The sequence below is a fragment of the Natator depressus genome, chromosome 8, assembly GCF_965152275.1.
Source record: "Natator depressus isolate rNatDep1 chromosome 8, rNatDep2.hap1, whole genome shotgun sequence".
NCBI lineage: Eukaryota > Metazoa > Chordata > Testudines > Cheloniidae > Natator > Natator depressus.
Genome location: NC_134241.1, coordinates 28469952 through 28491926, shown reverse-complemented (window position 1 = coordinate 28491926; position 21975 = coordinate 28469952). Strand labels below are relative to the sequence as shown.

At 40.7% G+C, this 21975-nt stretch overlaps 1 protein-coding gene across 13 annotated transcripts in view; it reads right to left on the bottom strand.

Annotated features, from left to right (window-relative positions):
- Nucleotides 1-21975, bottom strand: part of TENM2 (teneurin transmembrane protein 2) — a 1431609-nt gene that overhangs the window by 263322 nt on the left and 1146312 nt on the right. For all 13 annotated transcript variants that reach the window (XM_074960653.1, XM_074960654.1, XM_074960659.1 and 10 more), the window contains one exon: nucleotides 176-410. In XM_074960653.1, the coding sequence (XP_074816754.1) occupies nucleotides 176-410 (235 nt within the window). The remainder of the gene's footprint in view (nucleotides 1-175; nucleotides 411-21975) is intronic.

Below are 21975 nucleotides of genomic sequence, written 5' to 3'. Positions count from 1 at the left end.
CAAGTCTCAATTAACCAAAAATCCCTGCTATCCGAAACCTGTACTGTAAATTCCGTCAATTGTATGAAATCTCATTTATCCAATCTTATTCAACGTCCCCATGACATTCAGATAATTGAGACTATACTGTGTATTTTTAGAGCAGACCTACTGAAGACCATTCCTTGCGACCTACCTGGTCTCAAGTGGAACATTACTATTGAGTACCCAGCTGTCTTGAAGTTGCACAGACTCAGGAGTGGTGGCCAAGTCATTTGGTGCAGGAGCTGGTGCATGGATCTGGTTCCGCCGATTTGTGAGAGAGTTCCTATTGAGGGAGTTGGCAGAGGAGTGATGATGAGACAGTGTATGATTGTGAGGAGGTGGGAGAGGTGGTCTCAGTGTTGACTGGCTGTGGTGATTCGAAGGGCCTGCAAGAAAAAAGAGAAATATCATCAACATCTGTTGATGGCAGATTTTTTTGCCCCATAGCTTCAACAAGCCTTAGGCCTTTTGAAAATTTACCCCTTACAGCATAGTTGCAGTTAGATAAATGATGGTAAAATGACACTGGGAGTTCCATACTTAATATCTCCTAAAAACCCCCAGGGCAGGGGCCTGATTCTTCTTTCACTTACGCTGGTTTTCTACCAGTACAGGGAGAAGAGATCAGGCCCCAAATATGTACACTTTACAATGAAAAAGATGGGCCAAATCCTTCATGTACTTCAATGGGATCAGGCTTTGGCCCAATTTTTCTAACTGGCAGTACCACAAACTCTGTGTGAAATCTGAACATTATGCTGCTGTTCCTCCTTCTCTCACTGCAATGTGGCTAACAATGTCATTGACGATGCATGAGGGAGGCGGGAAATAAATCTAGTTCATTCTCCCAGGACTGAGATGGCTTTGCCTTGATAATGGGAATACAAACTTGTTTTAGTCAGTAAGTAAGCAGATAAAATTCAAAAATATACAGGAAGACAATATAATGGCTGAGAAAGTATCATTTCAATAGAGTCACTTTTCTAACCATAAACACATAATGGTAAACAAGCTTATTTAATGAAATTCCATATGTTCTGGCAATTTTAAAATTTTAATAAAACTAATGAAAGAGATGAAAAATACAAGTTAATCCACAAGTAAGTGGAGTAACTGCATGTCTTAATCATTATATTAATTTGTAGTTTTCTAGTGAATAATAATTAGAAAAAGTAAAATTAGCAAAATTACAATTATACTGATGTATGTTTGTTTTTAGACTTTATGATCCACATTGTGGATTTAATGACTCAAACAATAAAATAAAACATCACTGGGGAAAATGTTTACAGCCAGATTGATCTATTTTCACGTGGAACTATGAAGTATGGCAAATATACTCTTCTCAATTAATTGTAAATTAATTAAGTTCAACATTTTCAAACTTGGGTACCTAAAGTTAAACTCCTCGATAAGTGACTTGTTTTCCAGAGGTTCTCATCACCTGTTCAAAGGGTGCTAAGCACTTCTGAAAATCAGAAGTAGCCAGAAGCCTAAATATGGACTTGAGGGCTTCATTTTAGGCATTTAAGTTTGGAAATTATGACCAGAACAGACTGCCTATTCAAAGACAGAATCTGGCCAATGGTGTGCAGTTATGCAAGGGAGAGAGAGTACAAAGGATCCTCTCTCCATGATCACTTTGTACAGGTGACATCCAGAATCCTGCAACTTGAGGCCTTTTTGTGCAAGAGGGAATGCTGCTACCACCACCAATGGCACAAGGCAACCCAAAGGTGAGAGTGGTAAATTCATGCTTCTTCCCTCCTTCCTTTCCACCTTACAGAGTGCAAAGTGACCGCTCCTGATTGGATTCTCCAAGCACTCTGCCTGTGTTCTCTGCAGACAGGATTTTGGGGAGCTGGTGCTGTTGTTGCAGTGCCACACAAGAACCACCTCACTCAAGATAGCATAATTAGGGGAGCGGTGGGGAATATTGTCCTTTGGAGAGAAATGTTGATTTTCCTAAGTATTTTTGTGGCCCTTAGAGACCACAGTGATGGGCAGATGAGACAGAAACAAATGGGTAGGTTTTATTGTGACTACTTGCATAAGCAAAAATTGCCCTGTGAGGAGACTCTCTAAAAAGTGAATGATAACAGAAAGAAATCCTATACTTCACATGGTACTGTAAGCAGCTGGATACAGTCTCTTAAGAAATGAAAACAGCATATCCTAAATAGCATATAGCATATCTTCTCATTTTTATCCTAACAGAATGTCTATTACTTTGGACAAGTGCATCCCAAACTTTGCAGTTCATCACATGTGCTCTCTGCCCTATTAATTCTGCCCTACATATTTTTAAAATGCTTCATCCTTCCTGTACTAGTCTGAAGAAGGTGGTTTAACTTAACATACTATTATACATCAAATGCTTAATCTACACATTGTGCTCTAGGTACTTGTACACTTCTTGGAAAGGGGACAGAGTCAGACTAAGGAGGAAGACAATGTGTTTGGATAATATCCAAGTACAGATGAGCCCAGTGGAACTATTTTCCCAAAGTCTGAATTTTGGCATTGAACAAAACACATTCATTTGGATTTCAGTAAATGGATTTTTGTGAGTGATAAAATGCAAACTTGAGCACTTATGTATTAAAAGTTACTTCAGGAAGTCCAATGTTTCATATGTTCTGCAATCAACCTATTTTCTGAAGCAGCATCTCTTTTTCATATACTAATCTATGTACTTTCTCAACAATATCTCATAATACTGTCGGTCTAGTTCACACCTATAAAAGGAAACAAAGTTAATACCTTTTTTTTGGTGTGTGCTAGTTTTAAATGACTAAGTATATTTTAGATATGTTATTAGATGGTACATTCATAATGACTCAGATTCATGAAAGTACTTAAGAACACGCTTAAATCTATCTCTAGTCAGGACAGCACTTAAACATATGTTTAGCTTTAAGTACGTGCTCAGGTCCCATTGACTTCATTAAACACTTAACTGCTTGTCTGAAAATGAATGGACTTCATCACTTAAACTAAACAATTCCCTTAGTTTTGTGTGGCAGGGGAGGATAAACATGGAAAAGATATATTGTAACTATGTATAGTGTTTTGCTGTAAAGTTCAGTTTTGAGACATACAGCCTTGCCAGCTGCAACAGAGAATCTCTCTATGAACCTTGCAAATTTTCAGCCACAATATTAGACGCTGTTTTAAAAAAAAAAAAAAGTCAATAGTAAAGTCAATACATTAATACTAATAAAAAACATTTCTACAAGACTGCAAGATTAAGGAGGCAACAGGTTAAGTTCAAGTTCCCAAGAATACATTTAATTTAGTTCAAGTATATTATTTAAATACAAAACTATATACAGGAATTGACTAGATTAAATCTCAAAACATTTTTTATATCAAATCAAGAACATTGTAACACACAGTACAGAACAATCAAATAAGTAACTAAACTAAATGTGTATTTGTAAATGTTCTGGAAAGAAGGACTTGCTTTTTCATAGAGCTAGACCCAAACTGGACTCGGGGTTTTGAACACCCCAGAACTTTGCAGAGATTCAAAATCTGCATTTGGAAATAAACGTCTCCACTTTTACTGTATAGGCACCTTGGCTGAAGCTAGTAGTAACCACAGCAACAACAGCTGTGACTTTCTTAGTCTTGGAACTTCAAGGAGGGGTATCACTCTTCATGTAATCAAGAATCAGCAGCTTGAAGGATTGGTACACTGTGTCTTTCAATATGTGATGCTCAGTGGTTTCTTGCTATTGCCACAGCAGTTGGAAGCCTAAAGATGATAAATAACTTGATGCGCTACAAATAACTTTGTGTAGTAGGGAAGGATTTTTTTTTTTAAATACAGCAGCTACAAGTATATTGGTTTGCTTTGGAAAAAGAAAAGCTGTGGGAATTATGCCCTTCCTCAAATATTACATCAATTAGGAGGTTTATGTACTATTTAATCTCAGGTGTTTTGACGGTGGGAGGGGAAGGGTTGTTTTGATCACCTTGATCGATTGGTCCTTCAGCCTCATATAGATTGTGCTGATCACAACATGTCCTCCATTCTTCTCATATCCTGGCCTTCCTTCTCCATGTGCGGCCATGTCCTTTCACGATAAAAATCTTCCCATCTCTTTGGAGGTCAGCCAAGTAGTCGTTTCAGTTCCTGTGGGTACCAGTCGGCGACAGCTGGAGTCCATCAATTGTCAGTGAGCCTCGCTATATGCCCAGCCCATCGCATTTTTTTTCCATTGCCCTCTCCGTGACAGATAGTTGATGCTCCTCTATCTTCGTCAGCGACCATGTTTCACTGCCGTACAACATTGCCAGCAGTACCGTTGAGTTGAAGAGGCTGGCTTGTGTTGGCTTGTTGATTTTTCCTTGGAGGACATCCTTGATAGAATGGAATGTGCACCAACCTGCTTTCTTTCTTCGCAAGAGTTCACCCTCCTGATCATGGTGCATGTTAATTTCTTCGCCTAAATAGACATATTGCTCAACTTCTTCTATTTGTTCTCCCTTGATTGTTATTTGGGCTTTTAGCGAGGTATCAGACCGCATACATTTCATTTTGCAACGGTTAATTTTCAGTCTGACTTGACTGCTTTTTGTTTTGAGTTCTCACAGCATTTTCTGTAGTTGGTAGTATTTTCGGCGATCAACATAATATCGTTCGCGAATATGAGATGGTTTAACTGCTCTCCGTTGATGTTGATTCCACTCTTCCAATTCATCCACTTCATTACCATTTCGAGGCAGGCTGTGAAGAGTTTTGGTGAAATTGTGTCTCCTTGTTTCACACTTGGTGGGAGTTCAGTTGACGAGAGGCTAAGAATCTCAGGGACCAGAAAAAGGACTGCCCTCTGAGTGTACACTGCAGGACACTGACGAGAGACAATTCGATCAACTATTTAATGGAGGAGAAGGCAGGGACAGCCTGCGACATCCTTGGTCTCTGCAAAACACGACGAAAAAAGGAGACGAAAGTACTATCATGTTGGGAAAAGGAGAAGATGTGAGAACCGTTGGAGGAATCGGCTTCATCATCAACAAGGAATGGTCTTAAAAATCATCCCTGCAAGTTCAAGTCATTGCACATCGTAGTGCTACACCTCCAACTGAACAAGAACAGCACCTTCAAGATTATTCAGATCTATGCTACCACAAGCACAAGTGAAGATGACGATGTGGAAGAATTCTATGAGGAGCCTGAGGAAACCCTTGCTCAAAAATCCACATATACGATCACAATGGGAGATTTCAATGCCAAAGCTGGAAAATGGAAAGAAGGTGAAAAGTTCATTGGAAGGTATAGCATCGGTGAATGGAATCCATGAGGAGAGCGACTGGCAACTCTGGCGGAGACTAAAGAAATGTTCATTGGTAACACCTGGTTTAAGAAGAAGGCCAAGAGGAGGTGGACATGGATTGCGCCCAATGTGAAGAATAAGAACGAGACTGACTATATTGTGATCAATAAGCAGCGCACTGTACAAGACATCTCAGTAGTACTATCATTTAAAACTGGTAGTGACCATTACTTGCTCAGAGCACGGCTCAACTTGAACAAAAAGGTGGAGAAGAAAGCACTACAGATGGCATATCAGAGACAGAGGCCAAAAATATTCGATGAGGCAATCTTGAAAGCGAACATTTCCAAGGAAGTCTGGAGTCTTATAGGTAACTGCGATGAGGATTATAAAAACTTCACTGATAAATTGAGGCAATGCGTGAAATTAGCCAAGAAAGGAAGACTGAAAAAAGCGAAGGGAAGAATCTCAGAGGAAACACAGAACTTGCTACAGAAGCAGAGGAATATGAAGCGAAATGATGGTGACAAACTTGAGTACTCCCTCCTCTGTAAGTTGATAAGAAGAAGACTAAAAGGAGGAATTCAAGACGTACCGAAATGAAAGGCTCTTAAAGACGACTGAAGATTGCAGAAGCCTCAAAAAATGCAAAAGGTAATTTACACTGTACAGTTCAACAATAACGGCACTGAAGAACAGGGATGGAAAACGAGCAATTGACAGAACAGGGATGGACGCGGTCTGCAAAGATTTCTACACTGAACTGTGCGCGTCTCAGACGAACGTCCCAGTACAACACTTCAAAAGACCAACGAGCATGTACTCCCAGTCTTTGTCAGCAAAGTTTGACATGCAGTTCACCAAATGAAGGAAGGAAAAGCCCCAGGTAAAGATGGACTGACAATCGAAATAAGAGCCGGAGGCCAAGACCTCTGGGAAACCTTTGCTCAGAGGTTTAGCCATTACTTGGAAATGCAGAAGATTTAGAAGAGTCCAACACCATTCTGGTGTACAAGAAGGGCGGCTGGGAAGGTCTAAAGAACTATCGTCCAATATGCCTGCTCTCACATATTTACAAGCTGTTCACCAAAATAATAACAAACCGACTCTCACAGATTCTGGACAAGCAGCAGCTGAGAGAGCAGGCAGGCTTTCAAAGGAATTTCAGCACAATGGACCATATTTTCACTATAAACCAGCCTATTGGAATGCTCAAGGGAATGCAAATTCCCTTTATGTATTGCCTTAATCGACTATGAAAAAGCATTCGACAGCGTAGAGATCAATGCAGTGTTGAAAGCTCTTGCAGAGCAGGGCACTGACACAAACTATATCAAACCATTAAAGGAAGCCAATTCTGACGGCACTACAGGTATAACTTTATTTTATACCCCTCTTCGCATCCCAGTTAAGGGTTGTTTTAAATAACAAAAAACCTTAGAGAGCCGGACATACAAAATGAAATGTAAAAGAGCTTTCTTGTCTTTGGACCTGAGTTTCAGATGTGAACAAACATCCACAATTCCTATAAACTGTAGTAGCTGCCATGGGTGTTGAACATTTCTGAAAATCGAACTTTAAAGTGGGGATATGATCCTTCAAGAAACATTGTTGGCATCCAAGATTCAGTACACCATCTATCTACAACTTTGCCTTTGGAGACTGAGGGGAATGGGCAAGTTTGCATTCCACTTTATGAATAGTAAGTATCCCAATCTTACTTGTGTTCTAATTAACAGAGAGGGTGTGACTGAAGTCACTAGGAGTCTTCCAATTGACTTCACTGGGCTTTGGAACAGACTCTCAAAAAGGAAATTTAGGAATAACGTTGCTTTGTTTATTTCCACATTAGATAACACAATTAGAAACCTGGACTATTTATGGTTAAGCTACATCATTGGTCTAAAATTAAATCCATCTTCAAACCTGTAGAGTACCTGCACAACTCACAATCACTGCTGCAGTAGCAGCTGCTGCTCTCCATACTCCTATATGCATAGGGAGGGCGCAGGGGGCTTTCTAGGCACAATTTACTGAGCAGCTGGCCATTCCCCCACCACTCTCAAATCATACGTGCCAGGAGGACTGCTGTGGAGACTGTTCAGTGGTGGGTAAAGAGAGCGCAGTGCTCCCTTGGAGAAATTGCTCTCTCATAGCATCATCATGAGAGTTCTAATGCAGCATTTGCAAATGTACCCTGGTGATAATAAACCTGCTACTGGATTTCACAAGGTGATACAGTTACAATGATAATGCTATGTATGTTTTCATGGGTACACACAACTCTTTGGGTTCCAAACATTACCTCCTGCCTGTATACCATATAACATGAGACAGCCATCCTACTCCTGCTCTGACATTATCAAATCCCTTTCCAAGCACTGAGACGCACTGGCCCATGAACTGTATAAATTTGCAAAAACCATGCAACACAGGGATTTGAGAGATAGGCAACTTAATCTGCCACCTCAAAGCTCTACTTAAAATCCTGCTAGAATCAGGAGAAATATCACTGAACACAGTCAAATTACAGAGCAGTCTTTTTTCTGGCTCAAAGTTCCATACCAACAGAGCCCCTGAAAAGCCATATGGGTTGCACCTTACTCATGTTCCATTGCTCTTTGCTCCTATGATTATATATGAGCATTTGAGAGTCAGGAAACAATCTCCGCGCAGACACATAACCTAATCCTCTGCACAGGACTCTTTAAACAATCCCCTTATACAGTAGTGCCTCCAAATGAATAAGTACATAATTGTCTTCTAACCAATATTTAATACTGAATGCACAGTAAGACAGTAAAACTGATGCAGAGGGTTTCAGTCTCTGTCAGCCAGGATTAGAACTCATGAATTTCTAGTTCTGTGCTCAGACAGCTTTACCATACTGCTTCTCTAAAGAAAGGAACTGCCATACCAAAACATCTAATTCAGTATTCTGTACTAAACACTGGATTCCTCATAGGAATCCATTAATGCATCTTATTATGTAGTACGTTATCACTCTGGACCAGTGATCTCAATGACTAGTTTATACCCTGAAGCATAAGCATTAATACCCTTGTACATTTTTTAGCTTGTACTGCAGGTTTGATTCTTATTTATAGCTCTAGCTAATCCTATTGTTTCTTTTCTTTTCTTTTTTAAATTTCCCATGCTATTTGGCACAAGGCTGAAGTTTAAACACAATGTGAGGACAATCTGCATGCTCTGAAAATGTTAACATGTGCTATTAAAAAAAGCAGATCTGTCTGACACCCAGAGATGTCATGAATTCTCATTTCTTGTACTTTAAACCATTTGCCATTTGCCTTTATTTCCATTGTTATTACAGTATTCTGAGGCAGAAAAGATGGAATGAGCACTGTACAATCCACACTGAAAATTCACTCAAAGTGTGGTGCAACTTATGAGCCACTACTTAGATTGGAAGCTTCAGAGGGCTGAGAATGTCTTTTTGTTCTGTGTTTGTACAGCACCTAGCACTCTGGGGCCCTGGTCCATGACTAGCGCTCCTAGGCACTGTGATAATACAAATAAATAACAACAACAATATATCAGCTTCCACTTGTGGACTATAGCCATTATTAATTATTTATTTGTATTACAGCTGTTCCTGCCCCAAAGGGCTTACAGTCTAAATATAACACAAAAGACTGACACACAAAGAAAGGGATCTGGGCTGCGTTTAGGAAGGACTTTGGTTACTAGAGCCTCATAAGATTAATGGTTGACCTTCAGTAAAGTTTTTAGCATATATATTAGAATTTTCATTTGGGTTTTTCTCTGTAATACTTTTACTCTAAGAATGTTTTGCTTTGTTAAGGCTGGTTGGTAATTGGTATACAGGGTTATAAGCCCCTGGAGAAAGGTTAACCACAGGTGGACCCCAATCAGAGCTGCTGGGGAAATCACACTAAGGTGCAGAGGGACTGCAAGCTTAAACCCCTGGTTTGGAGGGAACGAGATGCAGGTCTCCACACAAAAGAAGAGACAGCTGTGAACCTGAGCCCTAACACTGGCAACCTCCAGGAAGACCAGGAGATGGGCCAAAGAGTCAGTTAACTCTGAAACTGTGACATGTGGTATCTGAGATATTCTAAGTATAAAGAAATACTGAGCTATGAAATAACTACAATATTTCAGAGACCATCGTATGGTATATGAACTAGGTAAAATGTTGGCTTATTAATTAATGGAAAGCAGTGCATCATTTTTAATAATAATATTTCACTGGTATGACACCTGTCCTGTGAGATTCTAAAAGTGATTCATTAAGTAACACAAATGTATTAGCCCCATTTTACACATGAAGAAAGTGAGGCTTAGAAGTGATTACTCTCAGTGACAGGAACAGCTCCTAGCCTGAGTGCCCTGATTCCTACTTCCATGGACTAAGTACAAGCTTGCTGTTCACGTCTACTCACCCAAAGAGATATGGTATATACAGGAATCCAGCCTCACCTTATTAGAGAGAAGGGATGCAGCTTTTCAATAATGTAAGGTATAACAGTGGGTATAAAACACTCTTTAGAGATGCTGCATGGTGTTCTTACTTTATTTTAACTCGGCTGGTGTGGTTCTGGTCCCAGTTAGAGGAATGATATGAGAATACAGAGGTAAGAGAAGAAAGCATATCTATATCTTTTAAAATAACGTATTTCATCTGCACAGAGTTTTTTTTCACAGAGCTCTTCACAACTGTAGATGGTGGGAATTACACCACCACTGAAATGCAATCACTGGAGAACAGGGTAGCAGCCAAGCAGAAAACTGAATCAATGCCCCACACAACATGTTGTGAAAAAGGAATGTTGGCCAAGGACCTTGGGTGAAACGGTGTTCTCTTATAAAAAGAACGATGACACCTTGCAGAACAGACAGGCCCTTGGTTTTGAAGATCTCCTCTGAAAAATTACCTTCTTGCCTCCCAGCACATTGCATGGCACTTAGTTTACCTGCAGAGGCTGAGTGAAGGAAAGACTGAGTTAATATTGCTGGGATTTAAACTGGTGGCTCCAGGAACTATAGGTACTCTATTTCAAAAGTTAATGCTTAGAGTACGGTGCCACTATGGATAGGTTGAATGAACTATCATATTACACCACATACAAATTATGGCTTCGCCCATACATCTATGTTGTACAGCAGGAAAATACAGATACTCTATAAACAGGGATGGGCAAACTTTTTGGCCTGAGGGCCACATTGGGGTTCCGAAACTGTATGGAGGGCCGGGTAGGGAAGGCTGTGCCTCCCCGAACAGCCCGCCCCTATCCTCCCCCTCCCACTTCCCGCCTCCTGACTGCCCTCCTCAGAACCCCCAACCCATCCAACCCCCTGCTCCTTGTCCCCTGACCGCCCCTTCTTGGGACCCCACCCCCTATCCAATCCCCCCTGCTCCCTGTCCCCTATCCACATCCCTGCCCCCTGACAGGCCCCCCCGGGACTCCCACACCTATCCAACCGCCCCCTGCTCCCTGTCCCCTGACTGTCCCCCAGGATCCCCTGCCTCTTATCCAACCCCACCCCCCCGCTCCCTTACCATGCTGCTTAGAGCACCAGGACTGGCAGCCGCACCGCTTGGCCGGAGCCAGCCACGCCACCACGCAGTCTAGCGCACAGGGGCAGGCCGGTGGCTCTCACAGTCATGCTGCCCGGCAGGAGCTTACAGCCACGCTGCCCAGAGTGCTGGCAGCACGGCAAACTGACGCTGCGGGAGAGGTGGGACAGCAGTGAAGGGGCCAGGGGCTAGCCTCCCCGGCCAGGCACTCAAGGGCCAGACAGGACGGTCCCACGGGTTGTAGTTTGCTCACCTCAGCTCTACACACTCAGCAGAACCCTGACAAAGCTTATCAAGTTTGATCCCATAAGGGGAATACTTAAAACCAATTAAAATTAATATCTTCCCTTTAACTATATAAAGAGGATTCTTGACAGAAATGTTTTGGCCAGAAGTCTAGGTTTGTTACATTTTTTAGATGGGAGATCATTAGCTGAGCACAGCTTGAAAATCTGATTGCTCTCTGGATGGTCCATGGGGGAGTGTGAAAATTGCCAAAGTGATGTAAGAATAATTGTATTAGGAGTAGGTATATTTTCCAGCTCATTCCGAAAATGAGAGGGGGAGCCAGGTGCTTGCCATCCAGGATAAGGAATTCAGGAGTCAGGTGCAGGCTGTAGTCCCCCCTAAGATGCTATCCTAGCAGTACTTTGGGTTTTATATAACCCAGCTAGCTAGCATATAAAACTGTATTCAATGGGTGTAAAAGAAATGTTAGTCACAGGTGCTTTAAGGCTATATATCATTTTGATTGTTTCAGGAGCTTCACTGCGCTTACTTTCTACTGTCCAAAGTCGTCTGGAAATTATCATTTTATATTAAATCTAAACCCATTAAATGTTTTTTATACAAAACAGTCTCTCAAGATGGACTATTTGAAAATAACTGTGTCAGAGAAGCAGATAGCAGAGTGAGATCTGAGCAATGCCTAGCTGAGCATTTCAATAAATCAACATTACCTAGAGCATTTCCGTATCCTCCGGGAAGGGAAAACCTATCAGCGGAAAGTAATGATTTTTGGTCTTTCAATTGCCCTGAGGACCTTTACAATGCTATTAAGACCCATAGTCTCCCCACTGAAAAGTTTGGGAGTGAAATTATTAATAAACCTAGATGACATGTTGATTGTTGCTTTCTAACAGGAAATATTTCCTCTATTATTCCTCTGCATGATCATCATCCCTCAGCACTTGGTTTCATCAAAAATTTAAACTCTTCTTATTCCATCTGATACTATTGCATTTAGAGACTCTGTCATAGCATACACTACACACAAAACTGGAGGCTTTCAGGGACAACTGAAGAGAAAGGAAAATATTTTTCAGAAAGAAAAAAACCCAATTGTGTTAAGTTTTACCCCATTGCTCTTTCATTGGCTTTTCTTTGGGTTATAGGATTTTTACAATATCAATCCTTGAACATAAGGAAAGGATCAAAATAACAATGAAATACAGTTTTGATTTTAGATTGAGCCTCCTAAGAATCAAATGACAGGAGACAAACTCTGATGTATACCAATCATTAATTCCAAGAATAACTGAAGCGTGCCAGCAAATGGCAAGGGCAAAATAAAGGTTCCTAGAGCAATTCCACTTCAAAGCTCTCTGGAAGTCAGAATTGTTTACAATCTGGGTGACCTTCTCCCCAAAATTTCTCATGGTACAGGTCTCATAGGGCAAGTAACAAAAGTTTCTTAGACTATATAAACAAAAGTCAGATGAATGTCAACTTTGCATTGCATCATGTTATAACAAATGATACTTGATGAAATATGACATATATGTCATGTTGCATCAGGCTTTTCAATACCCTTTCTTTTTAAACACAGGCAAGAAGCAAATAATTACCCATGAGAAACAAATATTTGACTGCTTCCCTTGCGGAGAAGCAAACTCAAAGTATTACATGGTTGGTATCTCTTCCAAAGGTTGTGGAGTTTATTTTTAATTCTTCATTACTTTCTTAGATCAACAAGGTCACCAATTGTTGGTATAAGAAGTCTTGTAAAAGTCGTCTGACTCATCACACTAGCAGAGAGTTTACTTTAATGTAAATTTCTGTATGTAGGCTGCTACTCTACATGCTAAGTGGCTTCTACTATTCAAGCCGGTGAGACAGATGATGGAGAGCAGCATAAGATGGTGAAATGAATTAGCCAGTTCAGCAACAAAAGACCAGTTCTTTGGTTGGCATGTTTACTTCTTAAGGTTTTAACCTGGAGGTTTTTAGTGCACTCGTTATAAGAAGAATGTGTGTGTGCACACGCGCACACGTATAGAAAAACAAACAAACAAAAATCTTAAATAACCAGAACACACAAAGAAAAACAGAAAACCCATAATGGGGTACAACCCAGATATGCAATTACCATGTTTGCTCCCTAGATGCTGCTAATCTCATATAGCTTTTTGAGCACAAATCTGGGGCCTGGTTATGCATTGAGGGTCTGATCCAAAGCCCATTAAAGTTAATGGGAGTCATTCCATTGCCTTCAACAGGCTTTAGATTAGGCACTCCCTCCCTATCTCTTGTTCCTTCCCAGAACTGATCAGGGAGTTTAATGCTAATGAGGCACTCATATGTTATGGTCATGTGGATCATATCAGTACATAGATAGACCACATCGGTACACAGATTCCTTACTTGTACTGGAAATAAGGATCTCTGCACTTTGTCACAAGAAAAAAGCCCAATGGCTGGTTTTTATTTAGTGCGTTTGAACTTAAAGGCCACAATCCTAGATAAGGTCCCCATTGTGATATGCACTATAAAGACAACAAAGATGTTGTCCCTTCCCCTGATGGGCTTACAATCTACCTGTAAAATAGAAGACCACCAGACAATACAACAAACAGACAGGGGTCATGCAAGGAAACAGTAAGGCAATACTGGTCAGCATGAAAAGCAGATGCCACAGAATATCCACTGCCTAACCATTGTTGAGTTTAGTGTGAGTGTGACTACAAGCTGGGAGATGTAAATATTTACTAGTTTGATTAGGGCAGGTAATAATCTATAGACAACTTTGACTAGTTGCAGGAGGATAAAAAATCCAAAGCAAACTCTTAACATCTTGCTGAAACTTCAGCTTAATCAGGGTATGCCTCACTTGAGTTTTACATTCTGGGAGCTATAAGAGAATTCTGGGAACAATTTTTTTTATTTTAAACAAAACTTTTTGTCAAGTAACCTCCCTGTGTATACAAGTATGTTTATAAAAGAGGAGAAATGCTGTTATTTCTCATCCACTAGACTCTTATTGCCATCTTATTTGACACTGTTTGCTCACAAACTGGCTGCTTGGGACATCACAATTAGAATGTAAGTATAAGCTGTGTGCTGCCACTTACAATATGCACTATCTTTACCTTTCTATCATGAAAAAATATATTGGAAATTGAATTTAAAACCAAAAGAGACAATTTCAGTCAGGCTGGCAGATAGCCTAGCATCAAAGCTGTCCAACACCACCAGAATAAGTGGAATGCTTGAAAAGGCATAACGTCTGTTGGCAACATTGTTTGATCCAAGTGTCAAGGGCAGAGTAAAAACCATAATTCTATCCATTACAGATATAGTATATGTTTTTGGAAGGTTGTTCTCATATAAAAAATGCTAGAAGTAAAGAAAATGTCTTCTTTCACCTTGTCCTTTTTCTTTTTCCAGGACAGGTATTTCTCATGAGTTACAATATTTCCTGGGGTACTGGGAAATGCAAAAACTCCAGCAATAACAGCTGCACTTTATTGGTATTAACACAACCATCTAGTGAACCAGTGACATTTCTGAGACCTATAGAAAATACAACAGAAGTAATACTTATGGAATTATATAGTGTTTTTTTCCCCTCTACCTGTCTGCATATGAGGGTCATTTCACTCCATGCAATACTGAGATCAAGCCAGTTCTGGAGTGGCGTGCTCAATCCATTATAATAATGGCAGCAATATTACACAAGAGTTTAGGAATAGGAAGTGAAGACGACTACGGAACCTTATCCAATTAAAGTCACAAGGGAATATAGATGGGCAAAGTGTAATTACTCAAATTGCAATTTGGCCACAACCTCTGGATTAACATCTGCGCTCTTGCAAAAAGTGCTAACAGCATTTTTAATGACCACAAGTCTTCAAGACCTCAGCTTTACATCTCCATTGAAAGATGTGTATAGATTGCTTAAATCCATTAGAGAAAGGAAAAGTCCATTGCAGTTAAGCATTTTTTCCCCCTTAGGGCTATTTTATTTTTTAATCCTTTATGCTCAGTGGCACTGAAAGCTGATATGACAAATTTACATCAGCTCCAGAGAATCAGTTTCCATGCATCTACACATTTTTAAAAAAAATCTGATAAATCAGTAAGCGATGTTTACTATCAAAGTATCAAAGTGACTCAGATAAGTTAGTCTTTACTTTGATTTTTAATACTTGTAAGATTTGTTGTGTTGTGGATCAAAATATCCTTCAGAATTTTATCCTACCTGGAAGAGATTTATATTTTCTGTAGTAACATTGGTGTGGTCAGCATTCAGGGAAGGGGTGACATTTTTCTCTTTTTATTCTTGACTCCAGCACACTTTAGGATGTTGTAAAAATAAATTAAAATACCCATTTAATGCCTGAACCAAGAACCATACAGTCTAAAGCCCTGCTCCTTCTCCCATTCAAATCTAAAGCAAAACTTCCATTGACTTGAATGGAAGCTGAATTGAACCAGAAATTAGACAACAGGAGGCATATGCAACAAAATCATGTCCTTGAAGTAGTTTAGAAAAATTGAGCAGTAAAACAAGGAAAATGATTCTAGCTGCAGCATGTTGTGTAGTTAGGCGAGGGAAGAGAACAAAGACGAAGAGGCCAGAGAAGTGGAATGTGGTACAGTGTGGGTGGGAGATGATATGAGCATGGAGCATGCTTTAGAAGTTGCAGTGGAGAGAAAGGGGCAGATTTGTGCGATGTTGAAGGAGAAATGACAGAATATGGCAGGAGCCTGGATATAAGGAAAGGAAACAAGGAAGAGTCAAGGATAACTTGATCCTTGCCACCCTGAAGGAGGAGAACAGTGGTGTTGACAACAGATATGGAAAAGGGGGCCTGGGAGATATGGCACATGAGGTTTTTAAGAAGCACCAAGTTTATCTATATAGTATTATTAAATCTTAGGGAGAAGAAAATTCCCCCATCCAAACCTTCTCTAAACAGGCTAATTCAGAATCTTGTTAGGTGCAGGTATGTGCATCTCTGTGCTGAAGCTTGTTACTACCTTCCATTTAAACTACACTTCACAGTACAACGAATATTGACAAGAATGCTAATTATTACCCACTGAGAAAGACTATAAAATTTTGATTAATTTGTGTTTTAAAATGAATGAGATATTTACTGGCACTCTTTGGTCTGTAATTAGAGAGAATAACATATTGTGGATTATAGTCTTGGATTGTAAAAATACTGTGCTGCTAAACTACTTTACACTCCAGATTTCACATTCAATGGGCCTTTTCCCCCTTTCCTTTTATTTATCATTTCATAATAATTATGACATTAACCCATAACTAAACATTAAAGAAAAAATGTAAAAATTCAATATCAACAGTAGACAAAAACATTTTGTCTGGACAGATAAGTCCTCAAAAATACCTTGGAAAAATAAATACATACAAATTTCCGTGTATAGTATTACTCTCATACAGTAATGATCATTGCTCATATTGGCCTACCAATAATAATTAAATAGATATTAAATTACAGTTAGCTGTCCCAAAAATCCAGTAAAAACCCTGGTAGATCAATATCAGACCTGTTATACGAATTGACACAGCAATCTTACTTATTTTTAACTTGAGAAGAAAGAACAGTATTTGCATCACAATATCTATACACACACACTTTTGCTTTTCATCTTTAATTAACTTACTCTTGGCAGGAAACAAGACAAAAGCAGAAAAAATTAAGAGTAGCAAATTCCTTATGTATTTGTGTTGTTTTATCTAATATTTTCACTTTTATCCAGATAACTTGAGTCATCTGTTATCTTTCATAGGAGAGTATAAATGTTAGAATGATGTTACCAGCTGAAGAAATAGATTTAAGGACTGAAACCTTTATTAGCCATCATAAAATGTATTACGATCTGAAGTGGAAGCATCAAACATTTGCAAAGAATTTTAAAATAAATCAGAATTAACTAGATGTTCCCCAGCAAATAAAATGGCCCATTGTCTAGTATACCCATATACATTGCCTTAGTAAGATTTTCTACTCTTTAAATGCAACAAAAAATTATCTTTAATTAGGGCATCCATTATGTTTTAATACTTTCACACTCTATTCTGAAAATATCTTCTCCATATCTATAAGGTGTTCACCTGCCATTTCCACCCAGTTGTAAACCTTGGAAACCTTATTATCCACAGGGTCTGATTCAACATCAAAGGAATCAAAATACTGCTCCTTGATGGGGTTACTACAGACATAAGATTTGGCAACCAGATCAGAGGAAACACATTTTCTAGCTGCAAGCCACACATATTATTTCACATATTATTATTGAACATGTGGCGCTGATGGGGGAGGACGTGTGTTTTGGAGGACAAGGGTTTATTCCTAAATTATGGTTTCTGAGTGGGGGACTTGCCAACGTAGACAGTGGCCACAGACTTCAAAGTGAGTAGTAAAACACCAGGAAAAATAAAATAGGGAAAGACCTGGGAATGTTAAAGATGAATAACCCCTTACCCCAGTTTATCCGTCTCACAGAATTCTCTTCTGCCTGTTCAAAAATGCATGCAATCAACACCACATTCAATTTCTTTGATTAACCACCACTGCATAACAATGATGATAAAACTTTGCATTTTTCATAGAGTCTACACATGAGTTTCTTAAAGTGCTTCAAAAACATTTATTAAGCTTCATAAGATCTATGTATGAGGTAGGAATATTACTGAAATTTTACAGACAGATAAACCCAATCACAAAGAAATTAAGAGACCTGCATATAGTAAGTGGCGGAGTTTGGAACAGAATCTGGGTCCCTTAATCACAAGACATTCCCTTCCTGTTTTAGGCATTTCTCCAGTCGTAAGAGTGATTAACATGACAAAAACAGTCAGTAGCTCAGGCCCTCAGGCAGGGGCTGAGCAAAGAGTTCACCATTAGCAAGGCCCAGGCCCTGGGTCAGGGCGGGACAACAAACAGTCAGTAGCTCAGGCCCTCAGGCAGGGGCTGAGCAAAGAGTTCAATAGCAAACCCAGGCTCTTGGTTCCGAATGGCCTGGGAGAGGGGGAGACTGCCACCCGCGAGATGGGTGGCAGGGGGGACGCAGGCCCACCCACTTCACTGCATCCCAGTCCGGGGCCCTAGAAGCAGCAGAAGACCCGCTGCTGTGTCAGTAGGGATCCTGGCCACAACACACTGACATTGACTCTGGCAGTGTTGCAGCCTGACTAGGGTCGGCTGCCCCCAGGCTTCTTCCTACCTCCCCCTCTAGAGGTACCTGGGTCTGGCCGGCATCCTCCAAGGGGTCACACACCATGGGCTCCTCAGGGTAACTGGCACACAGGTGGCTTGGCAGGTCCTTGGGGTAACTGGCGAGCGGCAAGCTTGGCAGCGTCTCTGGGCTCAGGCCAACAGCAGGCATTGGCTGGTCTGGCCAGACCTCGGATCGGCAGCCGCTTGCTGTGGTCTCCCGGCTGGGAGCTCCGCCACATGCATCTGGCCTCTCCGGTGGCTGTCTTTTAACTGAGCTCTGGGATCGGGCTTTTATGCTTCCTGTCCTGCGCCTTGACCTCTAAGGGGTGGGCGCAGGGTTCGCTGGCTTCACCCACTTTGGCGTTCAGAGAGGCTCGTCACTCTCTGGGGCGGCGGGGAACCAGACCACCTTGCTACATAGCCATTTAAAGAAAAGAAAATTGCTTAGCCAACCCTCTGTCACTCCAGCTCCAATTAAGGGAGGTGAATTGGAGCTAAGTAGATCACCTGGCCCTGATTGGGGAAGCTGGAACAGCTGCTGCCTCATCAGGCTGGGGCTGGATAAGAGCCCCAGGGGAAGGAAGCCAGGAGGAGGAGCTGGAAAGAGGGAAGCTGCAGTAGAGGGAAGGCAGTGAGGGGAAGCAGAGAGAGATAGCTTGCCCCCCTGTAAGCAGGGGCCTATGTGTATGGTGGAAAGGTGGTGGGAGCACAGCCTGTAAATAAAAGCACCAGGTGACCACTGCACCAAAAGGTCTCTGTGTGACTTTCTCAGCCCAGCAAGGTCGGGAGCCAGGAGGGCCCTGCAGGGACCCCCTTTACAGTCATTTACAGCACTAAACTGCTAATTACCACTAACTACAGAGAATAAAAGCTATGCTAAGACTTATGGGAAGGTTGTGAAGTTACAGACACAAAGCTCCAACTCTAGCCATGAGTGGTAAGAAGGAACTGAGGGGGATCGGGCTGGTGTCGCGTCAGGTAGCCCGGGGAGGGGTGACAGTCACAACTTGCAAGAACCTCCATGGGTGCTGCTAGGCAAAAGTCTCTGGCTCCAGTGCACTGGGCATACACACACCTAAGTGGACTACACATCTGCATCTACTCGAAGAACATGTGGGTAAATATGTGGCTGGTGTAACTTGTACCTCTTTGACTTTCAAGTATGAAGAATGACTTGAGGGGTATAACAGGGGAGACACCCCAAACACATTGGGCCAGATTCTCCCTGGCATTAGGGACACTTTCTGCTGCTCCCCTGGAGCAAAGCCACCTTCAAGTCAACTTATCAAGGATGGGAGGCTCTCACAGGATGTCCATTTCCCACCTGAACCCTTACATGAGTGGCCAAGTGCCTCCGGGTGCTTAACCAAGCCTCTGAAATTGTTGGCCTTAGTCTTTGTGTGCCTCAGTTTCAGTTTCTTCACCTGTAAAATAAACTGTCCACCTCACAGGGCTGTTGTTAGGATAAGTAAATGACAGTTCCTTAAGCACTTTGAGATGCTAAGTGCAAGGCATTAGTATTACATAAGAGCATAAAAGGCATCCAAAATATATACGTATTCCATCTTTGCTTGCCCTTCAAATGGTGCATGCTGTTGTTGAAGAGAAGGAATGACATGGAAAGGGAACGAGAGTACAGACAGAAATGAGAGGGGGAAAACACAGCAGGCCAGTGAACTATCTTGCAGAAAGGGTATCCTGGTACACACAGAGACAGAGCTTCAATCCTCTTTTGTTAGCAGAGCTCTAGCAGTCTGCTTTGCACTCTCATAGCTTTTATCACCCATTGGCTACCAGAAGTACTGAGAGGAGGTCTTAAAGACACACACCATTATACATATCTTTTTTCCTATTTTCTTCCATACCTGCTCTAGCGGCTTTGATTTTATGTTCCTTTTTTTGTAATTTTCCTTTTATTTTCCCTCTTTTTCTCCCCGGTCCTCTCCAAGATATTGAGTCCACCGATTTTAGGAGACTCACCCCTGAATCCATCCTCCTTAGCACAGACTCTCTCAAGAATGCACTATCTTAATAGCCTTGAAAGAGGGTGCAGTGATGGATTATTTGCAAATAAAATATAAATTTCAGGTTCCTTTACTTTCTGAATGGTATGTGACTAGATATTATCTGCATAACTGAGTGCCTAAATACATTAATGGTAACATGAATGATCTTTGGTCACTGAAGAGAAATATCCTTAAAAATGGCTGTAGCAAGAAAACTGCTGAGACATCCGCTCGCACCGGAAGTTCTGATTTGCTGGAGCTCCACATTCTACATGCTTGACTGACTTTTGGAACAACATAAAAGGTTCATACTTTGCTGGCAAGTACAAAGCTACAGAAGCCAATGTTATCCTCACCTCACTCAATGGATTCTTATTCCCAGTTTCATGAACACAAACTTAAGAAGCTTTTTTCCTTCTCACTGCTATCCTCTTATCTCCTGTTCTCCTCATGTTTCTAGAGTTTTCTTACCAATGCCACTGAAAAGTGGAAGTGCCACAATAGTTTTTCCAAACCCAAGAAGTTATTTTAGAAAATTTACTTAGGTTCTTGCATCAGAGTCAAACATTTCTGCATGACAACAAGGTTAGAAATTTTGATATCTCTGTATAGCAGTAGAGCAAGTGAGAGATTCCAGTCCTAGCCTGTACCTAATTCTGATTAAGCATAATAGATGGATCAGTAATTCTCCAGTTTTTTCATTCGGCAGAACGCTTGTAAGAGAAAGGATTTTCTCACAAACCCACCTCCCATCCCAATTTCCTCATTCACCACTTGGTTCACAAATTATTTTGTTCTGCAGTCTGTCAGCAATGACTCTGTGGACCATAGTTCGAGAACCACTGAGCTAGATTAATACAGTACAATGCATTTTGTTCAAGAAACACCTGTGTGCGACATTCTTCTCTCAGTCATATGGAGTAAATCAGGAGTAACTACTGAATTCTGTAGAGTTATTCCAGATGTACTATACATCATACAATTGAGAGCAAAATCTGTTACTGTCTCTCTGCCACAATGACTAGACCACAGTTTCCTCCTCTAAACCTAATGAAACAGCAACTGACAGACAACTTGTATAGGACTTAGGCATTCAGATATAAAATGCCAGCAACAAACTGCTAAGCCAATAAACTAAACAGTACAAAATGCAATACCCTCTCCATTTTGCTACATTCATTCTTTCACTTATATGTATTCATGTAGGCAGTTCAATATACGCCATGGCGAAATCAGCAAACAAGATTTTGTCTTCTCTGTTGCTTCAAATCTCTCAGACTATGTAAGTTTCACTGAAATAGAAATGCTTCACTGCTATCTTTAGAACACTTGTAAAGTTTGAGTTATAAACACTTCAGATGAGAACCTAGACAGGAACTGAAGTGAGGTACATTTCAGCTCTTAAGAAGAACAAGTAGCAGAAGTATCAAGCTGTATTATAGTAATATGCCTTATATTATCTTCCTAACAATCAAAGGTAGTTATTGTTAAAACAAGTAGTAGTATGTGCCATACTATTTCCTGACACACATAAACATGACCCCTTGATTGTTATTAAAAATAGCACTTTGGCACACTGTCCAACAAAATCAATTACATTTTAGAGGTGAGCTCATTTACTTCTC